Source organism: Falco peregrinus, chromosome 8, assembly GCF_023634155.1.
Source record: "Falco peregrinus isolate bFalPer1 chromosome 8, bFalPer1.pri, whole genome shotgun sequence".
Lineage (NCBI taxonomy): Eukaryota > Metazoa > Chordata > Aves > Falconiformes > Falconidae > Falco > Falco peregrinus.
Genome location: NC_073728.1, coordinates 16,573,591 through 16,600,433, shown reverse-complemented (window position 1 = coordinate 16,600,433; position 26,843 = coordinate 16,573,591). Strand labels below are relative to the sequence as shown.

Below are 26,843 nucleotides of genomic sequence, written 5' to 3'. Positions count from 1 at the left end.
CCCGCCACGGTGCCGCCCACCGCGCCTCACACCCGGCCGCGGGCGGCGGGAGCGCGGGCTGCCGAGGGCGGAGGGCGGGCCCGGCTGTGGGAGGGGCTGGAGCGCCCCGGCAGGGAGCGGCCGGCAGCAGCCGAGCCCCCCGCCCGAGGCGGGCGCGGCGGCCACGTCAGCCCCGGAGCCGCCCCGCCCGCCTCCGGCCCCGCGCCGGATCCCGCCGCCGGTCGCCCTTCCGCCCGGCGCCGGGGTGAAGGCGCCGCCGTCCCATGCTGCTCCGCGCCCGGCTCGCTCCCTCTGCCGGCTCCCGCCGAGCCGAGCCGCCGCCGCTGCCCTCCCTGCAGCCCGGTAAGCGCCGCGCCACCGCCCCGGAGCTCGGCCGGCACCGCGGCCGCGCCAGCGTGGAGGGCGCCGCGCGGCGACCCCGCCCCGGCGACGGCCCCTCGCCGCACACCCCCTCTCCGGCCGCCTCCCGGCCTCGCGGCGCCGTTACCTCCGGCCTCGCCGCGGCGGGCGGCACCCGGCGGCCCTCCCGGAGGCGGCGGCGCATCCCCGCGTCCCGCCGGCCCCCTTCGCCGTGGCGGGGCCAATCGCGGGTCCTCGGCCCGAGCGCGGGCGGCCGCCGGCGGCTGCCCGGCCTTCCCCGCCAGGGGCCTGGCGGCGGGCCCCCGCCCCGCGGCGGCTGCGGGCTGGCGGCCGGCCGGCCCCCGGGGAGCCGCGTCCCGCCGCGGCGCTCACAGTGAGTCTGAAGGAAAAGTGAGCGCTACTGAAACCGCCCTCTTCCCGTGTGTGAACGGCCGGTGTTCGGTGTCGTTTGTAAAGCTCTGCGCGATTACCCCGCTCCCCATGCAGGCAATAGAGGTGGCCTGTCGCTCCGGAGAGCAGGTCACTGGCCATCAGGGAACTTCAGGGGCAGTCCTCACAAGCTGGCAGTGGGGTTCTTTGCTATTGTGTGTTTACTGAAGAAGTAGGAGAATGTACTTAATTGCTCGTTTCTCCCTCTTCTTACAGGTTGTAGCTTTTGCGAGGGTTGTGACATGGAGTAGGACAACCATCATTTTGAAGAGCTCCGTCATAAATACGGCTGAACACCCGTGTATCTGAATGCTGGCGCGTTTACTGGAGACTCTTCCCAACACCTGCTTGAATCGGAACCTGTAAACTTTCCAAAAGCTTCCTAATGGAGTTCCTAGTTTCCAAGGGAGATTATAGTAGATACTTCAAAAGATCTTTACTGCTACTTTCAGTATGTGTAATAGTTCTTGTGTGCACTGATCAGGACTACTATAGTTTACTTGGAGTATCCAAAGAGGCAAGTAGTAGAGAAATACGACAAGCGTTCAAAAAACTGGCATTAAAGTTGCACCCTGATAAAAATCAGGTAAGTTGCATCTTCAGCAGGTCAAAGTTGTTGAGTTAATGGATCTTCATGTTTGAACAGAAAGTGGGTTTAGTTTATCTAAAATGTTTCAGTGTTCTTGTGAAGTAAAGTAATTGCGTGGTAATGTGGTTCAGCTCAGATTTTCTGCAGAGGAAACTTACAAAAAGGGGTAGACTGGTCATATGTGGTTGTGTTGAATTTCAGCGGTATTAAATTGCTGTAGTGAAAAAAGGTTTTGAGATCATTTAATTCTCGATTATGTTTTTGTAACTAGAGGAGAACTTAGGTCTGTACCATATTACCTGGCTGGTAAAGTTTAGCTTAGGGGAACTTACTGTTTCCCTGACATGAAGTGTCATTGAGACTGATATCAGTGTCCAAGTATTGAATAGGACAAAGCAGAAATCCTGGGACTGCCAAGCCTTAACGAGGGAGGGTAATAAGGAGCTGTAGAGTAACTAGAGAAAAAACTGGGAATGGCTCAGTTTATGCTACCATGTTTTCTGAAGTACAAAGGAACCACTTTTAAATTTAAACATCATCAATTTTTCCTCACGATTTCCTGAAATAATTAGAAATTCACAAGAAATAGGAGGATTTGGATCTTTATGTGTGCAACTGCATCCGCACAGAGCCCCAGAGGACAGTAATGTACCATATGAGCTCAGGGCCTGCCTGCACTGAGTATGTTGGAGCCTCTGAGATTGAAAGAGAAAGCCAAATTTCAACAGAGTTAGAAATGCCAACTTGTAGGTATTAATTGCAAGTTTTGTTTTCCCTGTGTTGATACTTTCAGAATAAACAGATTCTGTAGTTTCCAAAGATGCAAATACTACTAAAGATTTGTCAACAGATTATTTTCGGTGTTAAAGATGATACACAGAAGATGTAGCCATTACACAAATTCCACAATAGTAATTAGTTTCCTGTGTATCTAGGTAAATACCTTAAGAATCTTTAAGAAAAAGTATCTTTTGAATGAAGGGTGTAAGCAGAAGTTAAAAGGGTGGGAGAACGCTACAGATTTTGCTCATCACTTTTACACTGCACCAGCTTAGAACCCGAACTGCAGGTTCAAAATGTGTCTGCAGATTTTTCACCATTTTAATTCTAAAGGTACCTAGAACCAAAATGCTTTTCAAATAAAAAAGGGTGCCTCTGTCTACACCATAAGATCAGAAGGGACGAATCTGTCTTTAGATCAGAGATTTTCAAATGAGTGTGGATTCTAGGGGAGTTGAAAACATTATAGAGAAAGTAGTATGTCTTCATTCTTGAGTACTTACTTTTTTTTTCCCCTTCCATTGAAGCAAGAGTTGAAAGAAGAGGGATCACTGGAGAATGTTACAACATCCTACCAGTTCGTTCTGTATTTCAGTTGGTACTTTAGTGAGGATGAAGAAATGAGAAGATGCATCTGGCTTCAGGAAAGGAAAACTTTACTGTAGTTTGTTGGGAGATCCCAGTGTAATGTCTGCTTCCATCACAACTGACATCTTTAGTAGAGATATAAAAACACTTGCAAAGCTTATTTTCTCAGCATTATATATACAATATGGTTTATTGATTACTTACTAATTATAGTTTTCCTTACATAGAATGATCCAAATGCACATGAAAATTTTTTGAAAATAAATAGAGCATATGAGGTACTTAAAGATGAAGATCTGCGGAAGAAGTATGATAAATACGGAGAGAAAGGTCTTGAAGATCAGCAGCAAGGAGGTCGTTATGAAAGCTGGCACTTTTATCGCTATGATTTTGGTAAGTTACGATGTACGTTTGTGATTTGCTTACACCAGTCACAGGTAAAGGCAATATTCAGATCTTTTTATGCATTTCTGATGTGTCCTCCAAATTTCTGCCCACTCTGTTGTTCTCCTGTAGCTGTCATTTTCTCTCTGTGGACCCAATCTTTTATTTACCCTGTTAAAAGTCTACCCAAAAGTACCAAAAATGTAATACTCTGTTTGTCTAGCCTTTTGTTCCTGCTGCTTACCTTTTTATTCGGTTATCTAACTTCTTGGGTTTTTTTAAAGTGCAAAGCTGGTTTTTTTCCTTCACTTAAATTCCAGTATTAGTGTTTCATCAGTCTTCTTTTTGACTCTTCAATGCAGGAAGATGTTTTCTGTTTAGATAAAGTATGCTGAAGTGGATTTTGAGAGATTTTTGCACTGCTAAGCCTGGTTTATATGCAGTTATACAATCAGATCGGTAAAGAGGTAGTAGAAAATGGAAGAATAGTAATGGAATCATACCTAAAAGGATCTTGAGACAAGTTATTTAATGTTTGTCTCAACACATTTTTAGGCAGTTGTAGGGAAAGGCTGGGATAAACTGTTCTCAGAGCTGCTGAGTAAGCTAAAATAGGGAGCTGAAGAACATGGTTTGATTGATATTAAAGAAAAAGCTGAAATGAACGCCCACCTTGGCAAAATTTTTTTCTTATGTGGTTTGATTTAGTATGTCCCAATCTCTAAAAAATGAATGCCTGTGCAAATAGAAATTGGATAAACCAGAGGTACAACTGTCACAGGAAAATACGGAAATTATCCTAAAACTTCTTCAGATAAACAGATTTAAGACATTTTACCTGACTGAAGTTGCATTGCTTGATTGAGAAACAATTTTCTTGAATGTCTATTATCAGTAGTTTGGAGAGTGTCTGTATTTCTGTATCTATGTTTTTATATATGCGTGTGTATATGCAAATATACAGATATTTTGTATATATATACACGGATGAGCGTATATATTATATTACATGATATATAAATGGATAGTAATATAAAAAGTACCTTGTCACCTGTGGAAATTAATTTCTCTCATTGTTTATTTGCATTTAATCAGTGTATACCTCAGGTGAAATGGCATCTCACCATGTTAGGTACTGTAAAAGATCTGTAGCTATAGTAGCATAATATGATGCTGTCTAATAGTATTTCTGGTCTCTGCACTGCCTTTCGTGCATACTTGAAGTAGTAGACTGTTTTGCAGTGATGTTCTGGGTAGGACTGGTTAGCCTTTTAGAAAAGCTGTCTTCCTTACCTTTATTCTGTCTGCTTTATTCTACTGTGTTCACAAGTGCTGTTAGTGGAAAAGCTTGTGGCTGAAACACCTTTGTGATCTAAATAGTTTAGATAACCAGAGGCTGAGAGAAGTGAGAGCTTCAAGATGTTACATGTAGCGCTCTCACTGAGAGCTGAAGCTTCTTGATTTTAACCTGACAACTGGTTGGTCAGTCTTGCTGTAACAGTGGTAGTTCAAGTTCTCTGCTCACTTGGTGGCTGGTCTACTTAAACAACAAAAGAACTGTTCTGTTCTGATGGTGACTTTTCTAGCATGAGGGTGCAGGAGTTAGCAAGAGATTAAATAAACTAAGTTTACCTATTACTAAACAAATACAGCTTTGTTGCCAAACTCTTTGCCAGCTTACTGTTTCAACTTGTGTACTGCCTTCTGTCTTGTGAATAAGATGATAGTTTGTGTCTTTGTTTTAAAGATGGCAAAAATAAAAAGCAATTATTGGTGTGTTTTTTTAATAGGTATTTATGATGATGATCTTGAAATTATAACATTGGATAGAGGAGAATTTGGTAAGTTTTAAATAAATAGCTCTATGTTTGACAACATGGCAACCCAAAGGAATAATTTTTACATTCTGAGCTGTACAGATATAGACTTCTATTGCATATCTATGCAAAAAAACTGTCAGGAAATAATCTTCAGATGAGAAAAAGAAAACAAACCCACCTGTAACGCTTCCTGGTAAACACTAGTTAGTAAGCAGATCAATACCAATAAACAGCTTAGATTAGCTTGAAAGATATTTTGTGAGATCTGTAAGAAGAAATTATTTCAGTTAAAATTCTGTTTCTCCTAATTTATCATTACTATCTTTTTTGGTCTCTTGTTGAAAAATTCACTTGATTTTTTTTCTATTTTTCTATTTATAACTAACTATTTTTTCTAACTTTTCTATTAAATTTGTATTTTTTTTTTTAATCTAGTCAATTGTGCCTTGCACAAGAGGTTCAAGAGCAGAAGGTGATAACCAGATATTAAAAACACAGCGAAGTAAAACAAGGTCTAGAAAGACAACACTTTCAGTGGGGATACCATCCAGGTTTTTTACTTTTAAAATTACAGCTGTTCATAACTAAAAGAGACTAGAGAGAAAAAATACTGGATTTTTCATCTGCATTTTGAGTACCGTTTGCTTTGTACAGACTGGATCTACATGCTGAACCAGTTTTGTAAACTGTTCTAACAGCAGAGCCTCATGATGCTCTCCATGAGAACCTGGTCTTACTTTGGTTAATTGATTTGCTGATTCTATGCATTCTTTGTAAGGATATTTTAATATAGGCAAATAAAACTTGGAAAATTCACTACAAAAATTATATCCAAAACCAGAGAGACTGGAAGCCATGTAATTCAAGCTGATAACCTCTATGTGTGTATATTTTGTTGCTGCTGTTTTCTTTTATAAGCAAGAGTATTTAATTATGTTTTCCTTGACTTTTCTAGTAATTATATTAACTTGGATTTTTTAATTGCTTTTTCACTTATTAGAGGGGGATTCTACATAAAAAGATTGCCTGGTGGAACCTAGAAAATACGTTAAGTGATATAAGGAAATGAAAAGTTCTAGCGAGTAAAAATCTTTCAGAACTCATTTTTTATTTTAAGGGTAACCAGATTTATGCTATCACACGTTTCAGCTAGGTTAATCTGAAGAGAGTACATTTATTCTTAATTAGTAGAACAGATGTTGAAAGTCAGGGTGCTGATATCCTCTGAAATACAGTTATTTTTTTTGCACTTTCCTATGGCAGCTAGTATGTGCAAGTGAGGTGCAATCTTTATCCCATCCGAGTTACTGTTACTAACTGTGACATAAATACATAATTCAGGTTTTAGGGAAAACAATATAGGAAAAATTTACATTATAGATATAACTACATTGTAGATTTGCATTACTTAAAATTCTATTCTCTATCTAGATGCTGCTGTTAACTCAGGAGAGCTGTGGTTTGTGAATTTTTATTCTCCTCGATGCTCCCACTGCCACGAGTTAGCACCTACGGTATGTGTAACAAACAAACATACTTGAAAAATTCATTGCTTTTAGCAGCATAAAACTTAATGAAGTGAGTTCTTACACTGGAACCAAAGACAGCAATTCAAGATGCCAGGAATAAAAGATGCGCTGATTTTTCATAATACCTGTATAGGATTATATCCTTTTCTCCCCTCTTTTTTTCTAGTGGAGGGAGTTTGCTAAGGAGATGGATGGAGTAATACGCATTGGAGCTGTCAACTGTGGCGATAATAGAATGCTTTGTCGAATTAAAGGGATTAACAGTTATCCCAGTCTGTATGTTTTCAAAACTGGAATGGTGAGTGATAAAACTTAGAGCGTTTTTAGAGAGATTGAAATCTGGAAGAGTAGTTCTTTAATACTTGTTCAATCGTAGATCTTTTATAAAAAATATCTTCCTTTTAATATATTACTTCCTTTTAATATACTACTTTTCTCTTTCTTCACCTTTGCTAATTTGATTTAGAAAGTTAACTTAAAAAATAGATATCCGGTTTATACAGTAGTTTTTATGAATCATTTTATTGTGCAACATACCACTTCTGATTTGGGAAGATACTGTCAGCAGCGTTGCTGTAGCGAAGCAGCAAGTCTATCTGAACAGTTTCTCTTACAGTATTGTAATGGACTTTTTCAAATACAAAGAATAGTCTGGTTTTTTTGAGTCTAAAGAATATGACCATGTACTTAAAGAAACTTGGAAATTCCTTCCATAACATTTCCTCCATGCTAGCTGCATTACGTACATCATGCTTTATAGCTGTTTGCTAAGTAGTGGTGCCAGGGGTGGTGTACAAATTGCACTTGAATAGTTGGTCATGTTTTCACAGTGATAAGATTTGAGAAGTTGAACATAGAAATTGTGCATACACTAAATGGGCTGATGCAAGCAATTTTTATTTAAATAGAAATATAATCATTGGGAGTTGGTGTTTCTAAGACTAAATTATCCTTGTGTTGCTGGACTTGGAAAGAAATCACATTACAAAATGTATATAAAAATTAAATTCCAAACATTCTTTATTCTTTTGTCTTCTATAGCAACCAGTGAAATATTATGGAGACAGGTCAAAAGAGAGCTTGAAGAACTTCGCCATGCAATATGTTACAAGCATAGTCACTGAGTTATGGGCAGGTAATGTTCACGTGTTTTGCTTGGGTTGTTCTTGAAATTGCTTTTACAGTATAAAATGTGGCAGAACCTATCAACTGTTGCTAAGTGTTATTTTTGAGATTTAAAAGTTTTCTGTAATTTGCTAATATACATATAAAACCTTGTTTCATAGTCATGTTTAGTCTCAAACTGATGCAAATTGTTTCACTTTTAGGAAACTTCGTTAATGCCATTGAAACTTCATTTGCTTCTGGTGTTGGTTGGTTGATCACCTTCTGTGCTGAACGTGGGGGTAGGTGTATTAAGAACTTTCCAAATAAGGCAGACAGAAAAAAGTACTAATGTTGATAGTGGCATAATCCCTTTTGCTTCAAATAAAAGCTGTAAAAGATCATAGATGATCACAGTACTTGGACTGTGGGTCATTTAAGCTCCATTTTAGAGGCAGTTTGACAAAAGGGGTGTTAATAGAAAGATTATGCTATTGAGCGCTGCTTTAATGACTTATGTGACATTACAGAAGCACAAGTGTAACCCCTCAGGAAGGGAACTGGCAGAAAAGGCCTCTAACTTTCCAGCTCGGGCTCAAATGAGAGATACCGGATAAGAACATGTCAGCTTGTCATGGTAGCTGAGTAGAAGAAAGGATGTGTCTCCACTTTAAATCACCAATGCTCAAAAAATTACATCAGTATTTTCTCTTAAATTAGGTTTAGACATAGTTTTGGCTCTTACTACTGATGTCATGACGGAGTTCAGATTTGCATTATTTTTTGTAGCTGTTTATCACTGAATTTCTTGGGATCAGTATTGGATACAGTGTATGAGAAAGTTGGGATCAGTATTGGATACAGTGTATGAGAAAGTTGGGATCAGTATTGGATACAGTGTATGAGAAAGTTGCCTTGGTTAGCTGGTAGAGCTAAGTAAATGTGCTACACCTTTGACAAATAAAGATTTCTCCGTCTTACAAAGAGACCTTTGTTCTGTGAACTGAATAACTAGAGCTGCAGTCTTGGATTTGCATTTGTAAATAGCTTGATTTCAAGTTGCAGTCCTTTTGATATTAAATTTTCAACTTCGGTCCAGTTAAAGCGAGCTTGATGCATATTCTTATTTCAGAAAAAAATCTGCATCAGAAGGTAACTATTGAAAGTCTGGATGGGTAATTACAGCATATGATGTATTTATTATAGTGAGTTATGATTTGAATCACAGAAAATTGGTCTTTCCATTGAAATCTCATTTGAAGTCAATGTATAAATACCTCTTGGGGTTATTTTTTTTTTTTTTTAGAACATTGATCTTGAAGACATTTTAAAGGTCAGTCTTAGTATAGCAAATAAAATACTAGGGGTTTTTTAATGACAACTCTGTTGATGAAGCAAGACAATGTTATTCACGTTATTTTTAACTTAAGATTAGACAACCATCAAGTGTTCATTACTAGATGCTACAACTTCAAGTCACTGAAATACTGGATGAATAGCCAGGAAGTGTGCCCTTTGAAATGGTCACCTTTTTAGGGAGGAAAGGGGTAATTTTAAACGAGTAGGTTTAGTGCATTAATAATTTGAAGTTTTATGTTGTAAATAAATCACTTCTATTTTGCAGATTGCTTGAGTTACCAAACGCGCCTTAAGCTAGCTGGCATGTTGGTAAGCAGTGTTTCACTTTGAAAGCATTACCTGTTACATTTAAAACAAATTAACAGAAGTGAAAGCTTCAAGTTGTAGCTAAAACTCTCATTGAGCTTAGTGGAACCAAGTTTTCATCCATTAACTTTCAGAAGAGAAGAGTGATATATCTTTGACTTACTAGCAATTGGAATAACACTAAATTGTAAAATAATTTTATGAAATATGAATGAATATTAACTAATGAATTACAGTGTGGTGCCCTTCCATTTTCTAGATGTTGTATATAATTGTTTCTGTTGGGATTTTCAAAAACATTTCTGAACCTGAAATTGAAAAATAATCTTCTCTGGTTTTGTGTCAGTTTTGTGTTTTTATTTATTTTTCTTTTTTCTTACAGGAAGGTCTTGTTAATGTAGGCTGGATGGACTGTGGCACCCAGGGTGAGCTTTGTGATAATTTAGATATCTCATCTAGTACTACAGCATACTTTCCACCTGGAGCCACCATAAATAACAAAGAGAAAGGAGGTGTTTTGGTACGAGTTGTTCCTCAACTGTTCTGTATCTAGATAAAATAAGGTGATGACAAAGGAATGTGTAAATAATTTTCAGACTGATTATATACAATTGAAAAGATACTTTTTTCTTCTAAGCTTGGATGCCCTGGTATGAGTTTGTATCCCTCCTGGCTTCTAAGGCAGCGGTCCCCAGTTTGCTGCTGTGCTTGAAGAGTGAACGGGAGCATGCTGCAGCCTGTAGCTCTGCCTAGCCACCTCAGGAGCCTCCACGAGCAGCTGTGGGAACACGGGGTGGGATGTGCTCTGTGACAGGCCCAAGAGCTAGTTCTAAAGCTGCTCTGCTACCCAGCTATCCGGGGCAAATTTGGGGGTCTCCTCTCCCAAGTAACAAGCGATAGGATAAAAAGAAATGGCCTCAAGTTGCACCAGGGGAGGTTTAGATTGGATATTAGGAAAAGATTTTTTGTTGAAAGGGTTCTCAAGCATTGGAACAGGCTGCCCAGGGAAGTGGTCTTTTAATGCCCTGGCGGTAGATATGGTGCTTAAGGACGTGATTTAGTGGTGGACTTGGCAGTGCTAGGTTAACCGTTGGACGTGGTGATCTTAAAGGTGTTCTTCAATGTAAACAACTCTACAGTTCTGTGATTTGCCACATGCCCCACATTTTTATTCCAGAAGGAGTGTGCCCTGGGTATCACGAGTTTGAGAAATACTACTCTGAGCGGAGTACTGCTGTGTGATAAAAGTACTCCTACGATGTCTGTCAGTATGGATTGTATTGTTCAGCCCTGTTCTAATATTGCAACCTCCTTCTGGGTTTGTGTGGTAGTTTTAACTTCCTTAATTGATGGGAGACACTTTTCAGTTTGAAGCACAGCTTGTTCCTTTATTGTCACTACTGTTACCTGTATCTTTAAAAGGAGGAAATTAAATTTGTAACCTACTTACTTTCAACCTTGTAACTTACCAACTCTTGAGTTACTGATTCATATTACTTCCTAAATTTTTTAAATTACTGAAACTTGCATATCTGTACAGTACAGTTAAGGAAGGCTGTAAGACTAGATTGGAGATCAACTTGATTGTCAAATTTGGCTTGAAATTTTAATTTTAGCCCCCATTTTGACAAAATGTGATATTTTGAGTTTAATATTGTAGGAAAAGCTAAAAAGCAGTATTCTGAGAGTGATGTTTGTTAAATTATATATATGCAAAAGAAGTCGATCAAATAACATGTTATTAACTGTACCCTTCAGTTGATGGCAAGGAACAAATCAGAATAATTTCCCTGACACTTTGAGTACTAATCATCAACAGTCGGGTTGATTGTAATTCCTTATAGTAAACACAGTTAACCTTTTTTCCTAGTTTCTTAAGTCCTTGGATGCCAGAGAAATATATCAGGAAGTAATGCAGCATCTGCCGGACTTTGAAATTATCTCTGCAGCATCATTAGAGGTAAATTTAAAAAAAAAAATTAAGATTTCTTTAAATAATGTAGTTTTGTATCTTTATCATTACTTTTTACATTTTCAAATCCTGTTGACACAACAACCTAATATTTGTTTAACTGAAAATTACTTTTTTTCTTTGTAGCCAACATTATTTAACATTGTTTGTCTGTGTTTACTTTTGTTGTTTAGCAAAAAAACAAAAGCAAGGGAGGGGTTTTATTTAATAGGAAAATAGAAAACCACAGAAATTGCTATTGCAACTTACTTTGCAATTGTAACTTTCAAGTATTTTAAAAATTGACTACATTGTAGAGAATGTTCTAAATTTTGTCAGTAATGTAAGAGAGAAAAAAAACAACTTGTTGATCCATGATAAGTTATGTGTGAACTGAAATTAGGAGTCATAAATGTTACTCATGTCTTAGAGGAAAAAGAAGAAGAAACCTCTTTTCATACTTGTAGTAGCATTTACCAGCTTAATCTACAACAGGAAACGCAAAAGGAAACAAAAAGTGTAGAAGGTAGCATGTATCCAGCTTTTTTTTTCAGAATTTTTTTTCCTCTTTCCCTCTTTACAAGACAGTAAAAGGAAATTTAGTGGAAGGACTACATGAAAGAATTTGTTTAGTGTAGGAGGTCATTTGGAGATCAGCTGAATAATTGAGTGTTTGCCTTTGTAAAACATAAAAGGAATTTACAAGTTAGTGTAAGTTGGGAATAATTTTTTTGTGTGTGGTTTTGTTTTGTTCCTTTATTTAAAGGACCATCTGGCTCATCACCGATGGCTGCTTTTCTTCCAGTTTGGGGAGAGCGATAAATCAAATGTACAGGAATTTAAGAAACTTAAGTTTTTACTTAAAGATGAACATATTCAGGTAAGTGCTCACTCATCTAATGTGAAGTACCATTTACATTCAGAGAACAAGTTACGTTTTTCATTATTATCAGCTGTTACTATCACCTGTGGTACTGAAAGAGATACACTCTCATATGGTATATCTGTCATAAAATTTTTAATTTAAAGCAAGCAGTGAAGTTTCCCATACAGTTTGAATCATTTAAAAGTAGTTAGGAAATATTTATCTTTTAAATCTGTTCTCTCATGGGAAATGTTGCTGGAGATCTCATTCAGTTAACAATTAAAAGTTAACACTTCAACAACAAATGTATATGAAACTTTATTTTAATTATTCACAAAACCCTATAATTGTCTTGAAAGTTTTCTTAATAAAAAAATCAAATTCAAACTTTGTACTGAAGACATATGGATTGTGTTAATCTGAGGTATGTATTTTTGAAAAATTGTTGCATTGACTAGAAAAATTTTAATGTCAAATCTATTTTAGGTGTCTTTTTGCGTCCTTGCTATTTTATTAGAGGGCGAAAAAAAGAGGATTCTTTAAGATTTTATTCCCCATTTTGGCCTTTGATTTAAAAATTAGCAAGCAACCTAATACAGCTGTGCTAGTAGTTTTCCTCAAACATCATAGTTAAGACCTCTGTTTACTTTTCCATATTTTTACCTTTTCTTCCTTACTCTTACTGACTTTCAAAATATGTTAATCTATATAAATTAGGATACTGTAATTAAAATGGCACTATCTGTTAATTAGGTTGGCAAGTTTGACTGTCTTTCTTCACCAACCATTTGCAACAAACTATATGTCTATCAGCCTTGTTTAGCAGTCTTCAAAGGAAAAGGAACTGGAGATTATGAAATTCATCATGGTAAGGGAAACTTTAACAAATTCAAGTCATTACATAATCCCTTTGAGATGACACTGTCTTTGGCCAAGTGCATTTGTTTTCCCAAAGAACCGTTTTGTAGTTCTGATATTTGCTAATTTTCCTCTGACCTTACTGTAGCCTTGAACAAACCTACCAATTCCTGTTTTTTTTTCCTGGGCAAGCCAAGGGATTTATTTTGTCTTTATTATCCTGCCTGTTTCAGTGTCATTTACACAATTACATACAAATGAAATCTCTGAAGCTGATCAGGACAGCTTATACTTTGAGTAGGATAACCACAGTGGTGTAAGGCACACACTTCACCGAGGCCTAACATGCTAGTTACACCGTGCTGCCAAGCTGAGAAGCTCAGGATTTGATTATATGTCTCACTGCACTAAAACTAGTTCCATGTTTTGTTGGCTAACATCCAAGAAAATCTGTACTGAGACTTTTACCACTTACTTTCATTTCCAAAGTAGTAGTTTCCTTCCAGGAAAGGTTGGAACTTTGTTACTGTGTACCGCTGAAAGGATTCAAACATACTGGTTGAAGAACTGAGCCTGAAGCAAAACCTGTAGCTTGCAGCAATAGGTGTAGCTTCATCCAGAATGCATCATCACAAGGCAATGATGCAAGATGAAGTTCTCATTTTTCAGCCTCTGAAGTATTAGAAACAGCTTGCTAGAATTAAGTTTCAACCCCAGTACTGTAATAAAGGAGGAACGTTTTTGACCGCTTCGAAAAGATCAGTTGTATCTAAGAGGGAAAGATGATTTCGTACATTTAATGGTTCCTGCTGGGAAAAGCCTTCTATACTTTTTGCAGTTCCCCCTCCTGCAAAGAAGCCAAGAAAGGGTTATATACATACAGCATTTTTAGATCTCTTTATAATGGCATAGGTTACAAATAATGTAAGAGAAATACATAGGACTACAGCGCATACCTTCTTTTCTGAATGGTTTGTTTTACTATTTACAAAATAGATGGCATCTAGAGCATTTGCAAGTCATCTTGCTCCAGTATTCATAACAATGAATATGCGAAAGAATCAAGCTTTTTTATATGCCGTGTTGAAGAGCTTTCAACAGCTTAAAAGCTTTTTAATATGCTGTGTTGAAGGGTTTCAACAGTTCAAAATCTAAGAACAAAAATAAATCTTACTAAGTCACTGTGCAGTGACTTCAGATTTAGTTACCCTGAAGTTCTTATTCTCAGTTCATTTCAAGACACAAACTCTCATTTCTGCTGACAAGTATGTTGAAGGGTATGAAGAGACTTGATCTTTGCCCACTGGAGCTGTGTCAGCAGGAACTTCAGTTACACCTAAATAGCTGTGACTTACCAATATAATTTATTTTGCTTGAAGTTTTCAATACCTCTGCCAAGGCAAGTGTTATCTAGAATAGGAACTCTTAATTCCAACAAACACTAGTAAGATGGTATAACAGCCAACAGACCATTCAAAAAAAACAGTCATTTTATTTGACAAAAACATGTTATGTCTTGGATAAAACATTTATTTGGCTAATATTGGGTAAATATCCAGTTTAATATTTAGCCAAATACCAACTATCACCTAGAGTATGTCTTTCCTGTGTAGGTTAGGACAGTTGAACATTGTCATCCTGTGAAAAAGCAAGCCAGTACCTGTCTAATTTATTTAGGCACGCCATGTTTAAAGATCAGCCAAGGGAACTACGGGACTCGTGTTGCTGTGGCTAAGGTTTTTTTAACGAAATCTCTCATAGAGAAGAATAAATTTTCCTTTTTACATTGCTCTTTGAAGGAAAGAAGATCTTATATGACATTGTTGCATTTGCCAAAGAGAGCGTCAACTCTCATGTTATCACACTGGGACCTCAGAATTTTCCTGACAAAGAGAAGGAACCATGGCTTGTGGATTTCTTTGCACCGGTAAATATGTAGTATCTACATTTCCCTTCTTCTAAAATCTGTTAGGTGACTACGTAACAAAATACTACCAGTATCTTGAAAGTGTCCTCCGTCATCATGAGATGGTACTGTAATTTCTCATTCCTTGGCAGCACTAGTTCCTAGTCCGTGTGGGTTTTGTATTGAGTGGACTCTGTGGTCAAAGCAGCATATTATTCATCTCAAACCGTGTACGTTCTCCTGAGAGCCAACTGCAGGGAAAGCAATTGCACTTACTTGCATTTTATTTTCTAGTGGTGTCCTCCTTGTCGAGCTTTGTTACCAGAGCTGAGAAAAGCATCAAAACATCTTTATGGTCAGCTTAAGTTTGGAACACTAGACTGTACTGTCCATGAAGGGCTTTGCAACATGGTAAGATGCAGAAACTTTTTAAAAAAAAAAAAAAAATCCTTTCAAAGAATATTACTTTTCTTCTAGTTGGGGGCAGTGGGATGGGGGCAGACAATGCCTGTTCTTTAATATTACTTTCTTAAAGGGTAGTAAACAAAAAGGGACACTTGTATCATTGTTTTCAAAGGAGCAAACTATGTAACCACTACAGATAATATATTAATGCAAAATACAAGTCACACCTTGTTCTGATTTCATAGTGTTGTTGGAAGACTCTGGAAGTGTCAGAATTTAATAATTCCTGGGGTTTTTAAGAGGAAAAAAAGAATTAAAGCAGACCCAGAAAGTTTTTCCTAGTGTGTATATACATATGTACATGCATTCTTTTTGTTCTTCACATAGAAGTTTAAAAAATAGTAAAATATTTTAAAACACAAGTTTTATACTGATATAATGCTCTTTGAAGGTGTCTGCAAAACCACTTCTAATTCAGTTCAACCTTAACTGGCTTGGCTTTTTGTTTTATAGTGCTTAAGTAGTGCAGGATCAATTTCAAAGTAAAAGAAAGTTTATTATTTACCAATTTGCATTTTATTTAAAGATATAGTAATGGAATTAATTTTAAAAAAAATCTTGACTAGTTTTTCATGTTTAAATTTACTTAACTTTTACTTCAGTGAATTTATTGTGGTAGAAATTACTGTCATTACTTTTCCTGAATTCCAGAAAATACCACATTTTGACAGCTTTCCTGCAACCATATTTTATTCTTCACAAGAGCTTTTTACATTACTGTTTTATTTATCTTTAAAATGTGAACGTCTTAAAACACATGAAAAATAAGCAAAAAAGGACAAACTTTTTTGTTTTATTTAGATGTATTTACACACTGAAGAATTCAAATCATTGAAGCATCTGTGTTCAGTAGTAAACAATACTGTTATTCATACAGTACAAGTATTTGCACCTGAAGACTGGGAATAGCTTTAAAGTTAGGGCTTAGAAGGCCCATGGATTAATTCCTTTATTGTGGAGCACAGCAAAAGGACTACTGGCTGGTTTTCAAATTCAGAACAAACTGTGCCATCTCTGAATACAATTGGCAACCTACCTGTACTGATTTGTATTGTTTCAAACTCCCATTTGCATCTAAGTCTGAGCAGTTGTACTGTACAAACTGTACAGCTTAGCAGTTGTGAGCCACCGATACCAATGGCAGTTAAAGTACAAGAAGCCTAATCGTTCCTTGCAATTTCTTATTGTTTTTGTCAGCATAACATTCGAGCTTATCCAACAACAGTTGTGTTCAATCAGTCTGATGTTCATGAATATGAAGGACATCACTCTGCTGAGCAGATCTTAGAGTTTATAGAGGTATGTAAATTATAATTCTCATTGCATGCTCTGTATGCAACTTATCCACAAACTTGTTCTTTAGTTGGAAGAGTCCAAGATTTTTATTTTTTAAAATTAATAAGACTAGTAAGATAAAGAGTGGGAAAAAACCCAACCTTTTGGGCAAGGGAAGTGATCCAGCAACTGTCCGTCTGGGACTTGACACCTGATGGAATAATTTCCTACTCTGTCGAGTAATTTCTTCAAGATCATTAGCAAATAACTGAAGATCCCTTCCAATCTGCAGAGTAATAGTAATGATTTCTATCTCATAGAGAGGATAAAGAAATTAAAGGCATGAAGTGCTACAATATTACAGTGAAAATGCCTCACGTACACACCTTAACATAGGAGGTTCACATTTTTGTCAATTAGCTTGCTGCCCTCCATGCTTCTCAGCTGTTTCTTGGTCTTTCTTAACTTGCTGAACTGCAAATCGTTGGTACTTGTCATTGTTGCTGCCAGAGTTCTGGCACCCATCTTTCCTCCAGCATTCAGGTTCTCTCACTGCTAGATCCGCAGAGTGTTTTCTGCTCTTTGAAGAGACTATTTGTTCTCTCCAGGTAGCCCAGGAAAAGCAGGTGTAATAGCACACATGCAGGAACAGGTGGACATAGTCTTTTTCAGCTGCTATCCAGAGGCCCCTAGTGCACCAGAAGAATACGTATGGTGTTGACAGCCTAAACAGCATGGCTGAGTCTCATAATGCCTGTTCTTGCCAAGGAAGCTGAATTTCTTGCCTTTTGCGTCCCTTTTTGGAGAAGAGGTAGAAAACTTTTGCAGCCTGGCTATAGTTTTTTGATCACTTTTCTCAACAAATCAGGCATGTGATTGTAATGAAGGGATGATTTCTGATGCTTCCATGCCTTTCAGTGGCATGGAGTCCTCCCTACCACAGCATCAAGCATATTTCACTAAAAGACGAACATTCCCAGGATTTGGTTCAGTCTGTTTGTATGTGATGGCACTGGATACGGGATAATTTGTTCTTGCAAAGTATGTATATAAGCTGTCTTCACTTTAGGATCTTAGGAATCCATCGGTGGTCTCCCTAACACCAGAGACATTTGTCGAATTAGTTCAGAGAAGAAAACGAGAGGAAATCTGGATGGTTGACTTCTACGCTCCATGGTGTGGACCTTGTCAGGCTTTAATGCCAGAATGGAAAAAAATGGCCAGAGTAAGTGACATTCAAATATTTCTCTGCTTTTGTGTCTTCTTCTGTGCAATTATTGAGATAGTACAACTGCTGTCTTAGAGATCTGTCAGCCAGGAAAGACTAGTGATTAATACTGGGGACAAACAGGGAATTCCTACCTGACGACAATTTTGTATTGTTTCAAATACAACGTTTTTCTTTAATTTTTTAAAAGTTCAGTACATCGATGTTGTATGCCAGTTTTTTCCTGTTGATACATGTGTGTTTTCCAAGAAAAGATTCAGAGTAGCTAACTTTCATCGATGCTTAGTGCTTTATATAGACAACAGCTCTGCATTTGTTTAAAACAAAATATGAAAAAAAACCATTTGTCCATAAATAACAATTGGTTGAAATAATTTGCCCATTTATTCTCAGTATTCTTTATGATCATTAGTCATCTTTAGGATAGCACGTAGACCTCGGGGAAACCTCTGACTTGAATTTCAGGTTAAAGGAATTCGGTCTTCTGCATCTTAATTATTTCCTGTACTAGGAAGACTCTTTTCTGAGCTCTTGTTTTCTTCACTGAAAGTAAAGAAATGTTAAACATACACTTTCAAGGCTCATTGTCAGTTAGCTGAACTACACACACATCAATATGGAATTGTTGGGATTGGGGAGGGTGTTCTTGTTTTGCAGGGTCATTACAATGTTCTCTCATTTGCAAAGGTAGTATTACTTTAATGAAAACCATCTGGGTCTTCCTGGACACGTTACCAGGAATTTGAACTAGAAACTTTAGGTAAAAAAGGTAGGGCTTTGGAAAAAATTCCATGACTGTCAGACATTTAGAACTCACCTAGACTAGGAGTTCTCGCCAGGATTCTGTATTCTAGTCAAATGTCTGTGAAGTGTCAGTAGCTCTGTAGTACGTGTTCAGTAATCATCAGCTTCCCTGCCCGTGTCACGTGGTTTGGGCCTTTGCAAGAAATAGTGTGGTCAAGACACAGGTCAACTGTGCAACCGATAGCACATCCATACTGTCGTAATTACTGAGCCTAGGATACGAAACACGGTAACAGGTAGTTCTGATACTAAATAATCACTCCTATGCACCTTTGAGGCAAGGCAGGTGCCTCCTGAGCCCTGTGCATGCAGCTTATACTCAAATACATGTGCATGACAGGAATGCGCCTGGGTGGCTGCCTTTCATCAGGGGCCAGTGACCCATCTACAGGTAGGAAGAAAACCATGGGATAATCTTGGTTTCTTTTGTTGGGTGTTTGTCCCCAACTAAGTGATTAAGACTTACATTCTGAGGCATTACTGAACTCGTAGTACAATTGATTAGCATATTTGATTGTAGGTTTTCTTCTTTTTTTCAGATGTTAAATGGATTAATCAACGTAGGCAGTGTGGATTGTCAAAAATACTATTCTTTCTGTCACCAAGAAAATGTTCGGGGATATCCTGAAATAAGACTCTTTCCTCAAAAATCAAACACAGCTCATCAATATTTGTAAGTAGGTTACTTCAGTTTGGGAAATGTTAGATGATGTGGAACAAGACAAATAAATACCTTCCGTTCTGTAGAAAAGGCTCGTCACAGCTGTTAAAGCAGGCTGTTACGGTATTACTTTTATATTACTATTATATTATGTTATGATATTACTTTTATATTACTATTATAACATTACTGCGCTAGATATTTCTGACTTTGTTACTTCAAACTAGTGCCATTCTATTATGCCATTTCATTTCAGTAATTTGAACTGAGACTGCTTCAGGAATCTTAATTTTTATTTCTTGTTACTTATTGATTTGCAGTTTTCTAACTTTAATTGCCTGTAAAGTTGATTATTTAAATCATATAATATAAAAATACTACTAGGCCTAATTGATTGCAGCTTTATCTTTAGGGAACAGTGATGTAGCCATCTGATCATCCCCCCTGCCAACAGTCTGTTAGGATAGACAATTTTTGCAAAGGTGCTATCTCTAGTTATCCCATTCACTGTGTCATTAGTGTGGAAGCATTAGTCATTAACAAAACAAAAAAAAATTCTATGGGAAATAAAATCTGGCCAAAAACAAACAGCCTGTCCCCTCTATTTCGCAGTACTGTTCCAAGATCCAGGGATTTTGGGAAGCACATGCATATTTAAAGATAGATAACCATCTGAAATAGCAGATGTGTTGCTTCATTATTTTACAAACTGGAAGGTTCTATTAAGTGTTGGCAGAGAATAAACTGTAATGCCTCTCCATCATAGTGTTTAACAGTAGACTTCAGTAGCTTTAATCATTGGAATGCTTGCTTTTACTCAGTTCTTCTAGAAGAAGTTTCTTTGAAAAGCAGATATATTTTTCTTGGTGAAAACAACTAAGTTGGTGAATATGACTGTTAAGTGCCAAATTCCTAATCATGAGTGAGCTATTTCCTGCAAAAATAAGGAAGTCTGTCTCTTAAAATAAAGATCACCCAAAACTATCAAGTCAGATTTTGACCAGGTAACTATTGAAAAATACTTCGTTATAAAGTTGTAAATTAGTGGATATGAATCCTGAATTAATCTTTTTTTCTAACCTGCCACTGGAATTTCAAAACTAAGCAAATGTCCTGGAAGTCCAAGTAACCAGTTTGCCTGGCTTTTCTACTGTCACATTGATGGAAATATATATATATATATATATATAAAAAATTAATAACTCTGTTCTTGTAATGAATGAACATAAATTAGGAAATATGTAAGATGTTTCAATTTAATTCTCATGTTTCTTCGAGCCTGCAATTTTATCTGGAGTTATTACTGAAAATCTTTCATTCTAGCTATCAAAGCTTATGTGCTCCAAATCAAGTTTCTTGCTCTCTTGACATAGAATTTTCTTCTCTTCATCTTCTGGTCCTTAATTCTGTATCTTTGAATTGTATTAATAAGATTTTTATTTATTCAGATTTGAAAGCGAGGTAGAAATACATCCTAATACATCTGCATTTAAGTTCATCATTTTGTCATCTCCACTCTACGGAGTGTTTTTTCAAACAATGCAAACTACTGTGCAACTGGATTTTTGTTTTCTTTTTAATCTTTTAATAGTAGCTACAATGGATGGCACAGAGATTCATATTCACTGAGAGGCTGGGCATTGGGGTAAGTTACTGCATTAAACTTTGTTCACAAGCTGCTTATATAGTTTGCTTGCTAGGAAAAATTAATGTTTAAATGCTCTGTAAATCAAGAATTAGAAACATTCAGGTATATGTATTGCTCAAATTGAGATGTTAAAAGTTTCCACATCTTTTGATTCAAGTTTTTAAAATATGGAGAAATAGCATATTCCTTACTGTCCACCCATTTTCTGAAGACCGTATTATTATTCTGTCTTCCACTTTTACAAAGCAGTTGTCTTATAGTACAAAGGGTAAAAGTAGGGATTTTCAGACTAGTAATATTCTTTATTTCAGAAATTTTTCTTATGCTTAAATGGAATTTGGGTATGTTTTAAAGTTTTGAATGGATTATGACTGTTATTTTTCTGTTCCACAGATATTTACCACAGGTGTCTGTAGACCTGACTCCTCAGAGTTTTACAGAAAAAGTTCTCAATGGAAAAGATCACTGGGTCATTGATTTTTATGCTCCTTGGTGTGGACCTTGCCAAAGTTTTGCTCCTGAATTTGAGATCCTTGCAAGGGTAGGTTTTTAACTGTATTAGCGGATTGTTATAGTGGTAATGGTTAAAATACAATTGATTGGCACTTTCTTTCTTAGCAATCATCCAAAAATCACATACCCCCAGTGAGCCTCCTTCTCACTGAAAGTCCACGCTTGTAGGTCCCACTTGCCAGTGTGCATTGTCCCTTGCACAGACCCTCTATGGAGACAGATTTCAGCTTATGATGAGGTGACCTTTGGAACCGTGATGTGCTTTGCCCTCAATTCAAGTAGTAGTGCTCCGCTGAACACGCAGGGACTTCTCATACAAGGTTAACAGTCTGAGAAGCAAGCAGGCAACTAGCCTTGAGATATTTAAAAGATTTGAGCAACACTTTTTGTTTACTTCCAGCTGCGCTGCTGGCTTATTCATGATTTGCTTAGAGTCACCCATGGAAATGTGAAATTTTGTTTCTAATATGCATTTCTTTTTAGAATGTTAAAGGAAAAGTGAAAGCTGGAAAAATAGACTGTCAGGCGTATGCTCAGACCTGTCAAACAGCTGATATCAGAGCCTACCCTACTGTTAAGTTTTACCCCTACCAAGGAGCAAAGGTAAAGTGTTTCCTTTGTGTGCGCTGCTGAATGGGTACTGTTAGTAGATCTATTTCATGTCGCAGTAAGACTTAAGAGATTATTTCTGTAACATATTAAAGTGCATTACTTTGATATTCCGGAGATGCAGTAATAATAAATTTCAGTAGTACTTAAAATAGTAGGACAATGATAATGTAAAGTTTATTATTTTTCAATAACACATTGTTACTGTAACAGAACAGTAAAATGGGGGCTTAACTAGAACCAGGGTTTAATTTTTCAGGGATCTCATGTCACAAAGTGTTTTTCAACCTTAACTAATTCTACCACTGGCTACCCAAAAGCAGGAAAGGTCTCTCTCCAAATGAAATACGGACAACTTCGTTTTGGCTAAGGAGAAATCTCTTTCAGTATAATCGCAGTATTTCATTATAATTATCACTTGAAAAATGATTTTAAGATTGAAAAATGACTAAAAATACTGTGTTCTGTCTCAAAAATAAACCTTATCAAACCATTTCAATTATCACTGTGACTCTGAGATCAACATATGCTACTAGCAGAACAGTAGTAATAAATTAAAAAATTGAAAATTATCCAAACAGGTCTAGGAAATTGCCTTTATTCTGGTAAAACTACTAAATTACAAGAATCTTATAGTCGTCTTTTTAAATGTATCAATGCTGAAGAGAAATATTCAATGCATTCCGATAGTTAAACCAATTCTTTTAATTATACTTTCCTTTTCTTTTTTTAACTGAATCTATTTTGGAAAGTTTTAGAAATCCTTCTTGCCCCAATCCCATCAAATTCAATGAGACTTTTCTGTGGTGAGGAGGAATGGCTTTCCAGCTCTCCATAGTAGCGACCCACACAGACAGATTTCACGAACAGAGATTACAAAGTGGCAGACTTTGTAATGGGTTGTCTACGTTACTGAGCTGTATAAATGTGAGAAAATTACAACTATTTCAGGTTTCTTGTAAGGATCAAGACAAAATCTACGTAGTTCAAATCTTGTGTCATTTTGAAAACTAGCAGCCAAGAGTGGTTCTTACTATAATTAGCATTGTTTAAAAGGAGCTAAAAATATACCTGTGAATCATAAATAAACTTGCCGGAGCCACCATGTCTTCCTCCCTGCACTCCTCTTGAACTTTATCTGAAAGTAAGCAGATTTTCTATTCGGTGTAGAGAATGGTTAATGTTACACAATTTTTAATATTTTTTTCCCAGAAAAATGTTCTTGGGGAATATATAGACAGCAGAGATGCAAAAGGTATTGCTGACCTTTTGAATGAAAAATTAGAAGCAATTCAAAATAAAGGAAAAAGAAAAAAATCTAGAAATAAGGTAAGAATACTTATTGTGGGGCCTTTTGCAAGACTGATATTATTGTAAAGAATAGCTGCTTTAAGTGACGTTAGTATTTGCTCTTTGTGAAATATTAAACGCTGTATCTTCAAATAGTACCAGGTACATCTTACTTCCAGTCGTGTTTTGGTTACCGTTACTTATTCAAAATCAGTTCTCCCCTGTCCACAGGTGTAGCAGAGAATACTGCAGCTGCAACACTAATCATGCCAAGACCCAGCAGAACTTAGAAATCCACAGGACATATAGATGTTCATGGGACAGCTGCATTAAACATAAGAGCTGTACTGTATCCTTAAGTGTCATCCTTAGACTAGATTTAGCAAGCAGGCACCAAATTACAGAGGCTGATTAGTGCAAGAATGGGATGGACATTTTAACTCAGAAGTACCCTGAATTCTATTTAAGAGAAGCATTTTTCCAATTGAAAAATTAGTACTACAGAGAAGTCTAAAATCACAGAAAAAACCTGCCAGTAATCTTGTTTTGGTTTTGGTTTTTTTTTTATTTGTACTTTCAGAATAACTTGTTTATTTTCCTGTCACTAGGATGAACTCTAAGTGGTACTGGAGGTAGATATGACTCGAAATATTCTGAAGCTGTGAATATAGAGGACACCATGAGGAAAATATGAGGCTGATTACTTTCATGACAGGAGAAAAGAGATGAAAACTAGTTTGACTTCACAGGCATATGTGATTGTATGAATTCTGTTAAACTGTGGGGAGATGAAAGCATTTTGGTGGAAGCGTTCAGTGTTTCTGCAAATGAATTCTGCATGTCCCTCTTCTGACAAACCAGCTCCCTTCGTCCTAGTCAAAACATTGGAGCTGACCAGAAATATGGACTGTATCACTTTTGCCTACTCATTTACTGGTTCCTTATATTTTTCTGTCTCTTTTCAAACTCTTTTTGAATGTGGCACTCAGCCTATGGCTGAATATGCACTCAAACCACTCTGCAATGCAGAAACACAATGAGGGATTGTCTATTTGAAAGACAGTTTTACCTGATGATTATTCTGCTTTGGGGTTGCATTATGTCTAGTCAAATGTTAATAAATAAAATCAAGAACTGGTAGCGGGACAGGTTTGTTGAATTACATTTGCTTCTGCCCTGGAGTGGATGACTATGTTGTGGCACTGGTGGTGGTGCCCTGATGAAGAGAGCTTTGAAGAGCTTCTTTAGTTGTTTGGTTTGGTGGGGGTTTATGTTGGTGTGGGTTTTCTTCTTTTTTAAATAAGGAAAAAAAGTCAAGGACTTTAAACTCAGTGTTTCATGGGCTTCCACAATTTCAGTTATGTCACTGAAGCATCTGATTAAGTTATTAGGTCATAACTTTATTATTGTCTTTTAAAATATGAATGTATTCTGTGGGCATATTAATCTTTTTTGGTATTACCACTTTTCTCTGCAGACATGTTTTGGAGGTTTTGTTTTTTGTATTATCTTTAGGCAAGCAGGAGAGCAAGTGCCTTTTAATAATGGACACTGTACCTTGTCTCCTCATACATGTTAATAGAATTCCCACTCTTTAGTCTTTTCGATAGCTTCTCAGTAGACAAGAAAAATGACAAAGGACAACAAAACAACTGCTGCATTTAGAGTTCAATGTTAAAATGTTTCACATTTTCAATAAAATGCTGCTGAGAACTTGTCAGATGAACTTTTCTCCCTGCTCTTCATGGATTTAGATTTGGCATGACTAGTCACTATAGTGTGAGTATTATAATTTGTAAATACATTATTTACAAGTAATTTATTTTATAAAGAAGGCAGCAAGAAATAAAAGGAAGAGGTTCTCATAACTTTGAGCCATTCACATGCTTCTTCCCCTGTGTTCAGGGCTGCCACTGTTGCTTCGTGGTTTTGCAGTGTTTTGATCTGAGAAAAAAAGAGAATGTAGTGCATCTATTTTTTAATAAATTAGGCCCTTCCCCCATCCAAATCAAACTTCAAACTCAGTCCCTGTCAAAAATGAAAATTTTGGTATTTTGTGACTCCAATACAAACTCTGTTTTAGTCAGTTTACACGTGTATGTTTAACTGTAACTTCGCTTCCTACCTCTTACCTTCTTCCTGGAGAATGAGGTCATGGTTACGTACTCTAGGATCCTACCGTTAAAAATCTAATAAATAACCTACTATAGGGATGTGTGCAGTTTCTTCTTTATTCCTGTTAGCGTATGGTTTCTCTCTTATTTCTGCTAAGAGGAACAGACTAGTAGGAGAGAAAAAAAGTGCCACAGAGCAGTCTCTCCAGAGGATGATGGTAACATACAAACTTTCTAGCTTTACTATGGGACTATTCATACTTAGAGTTTTTGTAGAAAGTTACTTTATCACTTACTTTGGGTTTAGTCATTTGAAGCATATAGATAACTACTACGAAAAACAAACACTATTATCCTCATCAAAGTATCTTCTATACTGACTGACTTTGTGTTGGCTACTGGTTTTGAACTTCAGTTAGGCTGTGGGGAAGAGGATTTAGTTTAAATATTAATAAAGTTAATTTTTGAGATTGAATTTTGTATATGATGCTCTTCGCATCCAGGTTTTTGAATTTTTTAAGCTAGAGACCAAATGGATGTGCATGGGGCAAAAAAGATGTTCAGAACAGAGGGAGAGCAAGCAAGCTGTGGGCACTGCAGGTTTCTGAGTTTTTCCAAGTTTTCACAGGTTTTTTTGAAAGTTTTCAGTAAGCAGCTTGGGGGAAATGCAGTGAGTAATAAAGTTTTGCCTTTGTTCCCAGCCATACGAATAAATAAAATCTTTCATACATAGCTGTATCTCCAACCTTCTTTTAAGAACAAATGCATGTAATTCCATGATCCAATTTTTACCAATAAAGGGCTTAAACTGGTTACTCAAGATACTTCTGGAGCAGCACTATTTTTAAATAAGAACATCTTGAAGTAACCAGGTCCCTCAGTTTTCTCCTGTAGAATTATGGAGGTGTCAGCATTGCCTCATGCTTCAGAAATCAAAAACCACACCACCCCACCACAAAACCACCCAGAACAATATGAAATTTCAAAATGCAATAAAGAATTGTATCGGTCAACAAATATTTTGGAATATACTCCCCCCATGCCAAAATGCCAAACATAGTTCAAAACAAATAATTGTCATATTTTAGTGGCTGGTTTGATACTTAAAGTTCATTTCATATTTTAAAAGAAAAACTTTCAAATTCACATGCCCATCAATAAATCCAGTAGAAGATGAACCCAAAACAGCACATGAATGAATGCTCTGGTTTTAAGTAATGTTCCACCATTCCTTACTCCCCCTCTCCTAAATAATTTATTTTAAATATAATTTTACATTCATTTAAATTCATTTTAAACTTAATTACTACTGTCATTGTATGAACAAGATTGTTCCACTTCTCCTTGTAGCTAGCTGTAGATAGTGTTCATTATTCTTCTTCACTCCTTTCCTAGCACCACTAGTGAG

General features: G+C 37.1%; 2 protein-coding genes across 5 annotated transcripts in view; one reads left to right on the top strand and one right to left on the bottom strand.

Moving 5' to 3' along the window:
- The window catches only part of PDE1A (phosphodiesterase 1A), a 249,081-nt gene extending 248,106 nt beyond the window's left edge, over positions 1 to 975 (bottom strand). For 2 of the 4 annotated variants that reach the window (XR_008748561.1, XM_055812952.1), the window contains exon 1: positions 488 to 972. The gene's annotated coding sequence lies outside the window, so the exon portion shown is untranslated. Of the gene's footprint in view, positions 1 to 487 lie in introns of all 4 variants that reach the window. The other 2 variants (XM_055812955.1, XM_055812956.1) reach the window with 2 other exon arrangements.
- Positions 209 to 25,532, top strand: DNAJC10 (DnaJ heat shock protein family (Hsp40) member C10). The gene is made up of 23 exons (XM_055812951.1): positions 209 to 342; positions 1,006 to 1,375; positions 2,974 to 3,139; positions 4,921 to 4,971; positions 6,382 to 6,464; positions 6,646 to 6,777; positions 7,521 to 7,614; positions 7,808 to 7,885; positions 9,208 to 9,251; positions 9,631 to 9,768; positions 11,119 to 11,208; positions 11,966 to 12,079; positions 12,818 to 12,932; positions 14,722 to 14,849; positions 15,123 to 15,239; positions 16,491 to 16,592; positions 17,638 to 17,793; positions 19,140 to 19,273; positions 20,853 to 20,906; positions 21,303 to 21,450; positions 21,906 to 22,025; positions 23,244 to 23,360; positions 23,930 to 25,532. Exons 2-23 carry the CDS (start codon positions 1,175 to 1,177, stop codon positions 23,939 to 23,941), a joined length of 2,394 nt encoding a protein of 797 aa, XP_055668926.1. The 5' UTR covers positions 209 to 342; positions 1,006 to 1,174; the 3' UTR covers positions 23,942 to 25,532.
- Positions 25,533 to 26,843: the final 1,311 nt, after the last annotated feature.

Bases quoted from the DNA above. Each gene is read 5' to 3' on its own strand.
- DNAJC10 (XM_055812951.1), top strand. From the start codon at position 1,175: ATGGAGTTCCTAGTTTCCAAGGGAGATTATAGTAGATACTTCAAAAGA. The intron at 7,886-9,207 runs GTAGGTGTATTA...TCTATTTTGCAG, and splicing joins CTTCTGTGCTGAACGTGGGG to ATTGCTTGAGTTACCAAACG. The intron at 12,933-14,721 runs GTAAGGGAAACT...TGCTCTTTGAAG, and splicing joins AGATTATGAAATTCATCATG to GAAAGAAGATCTTATATGAC.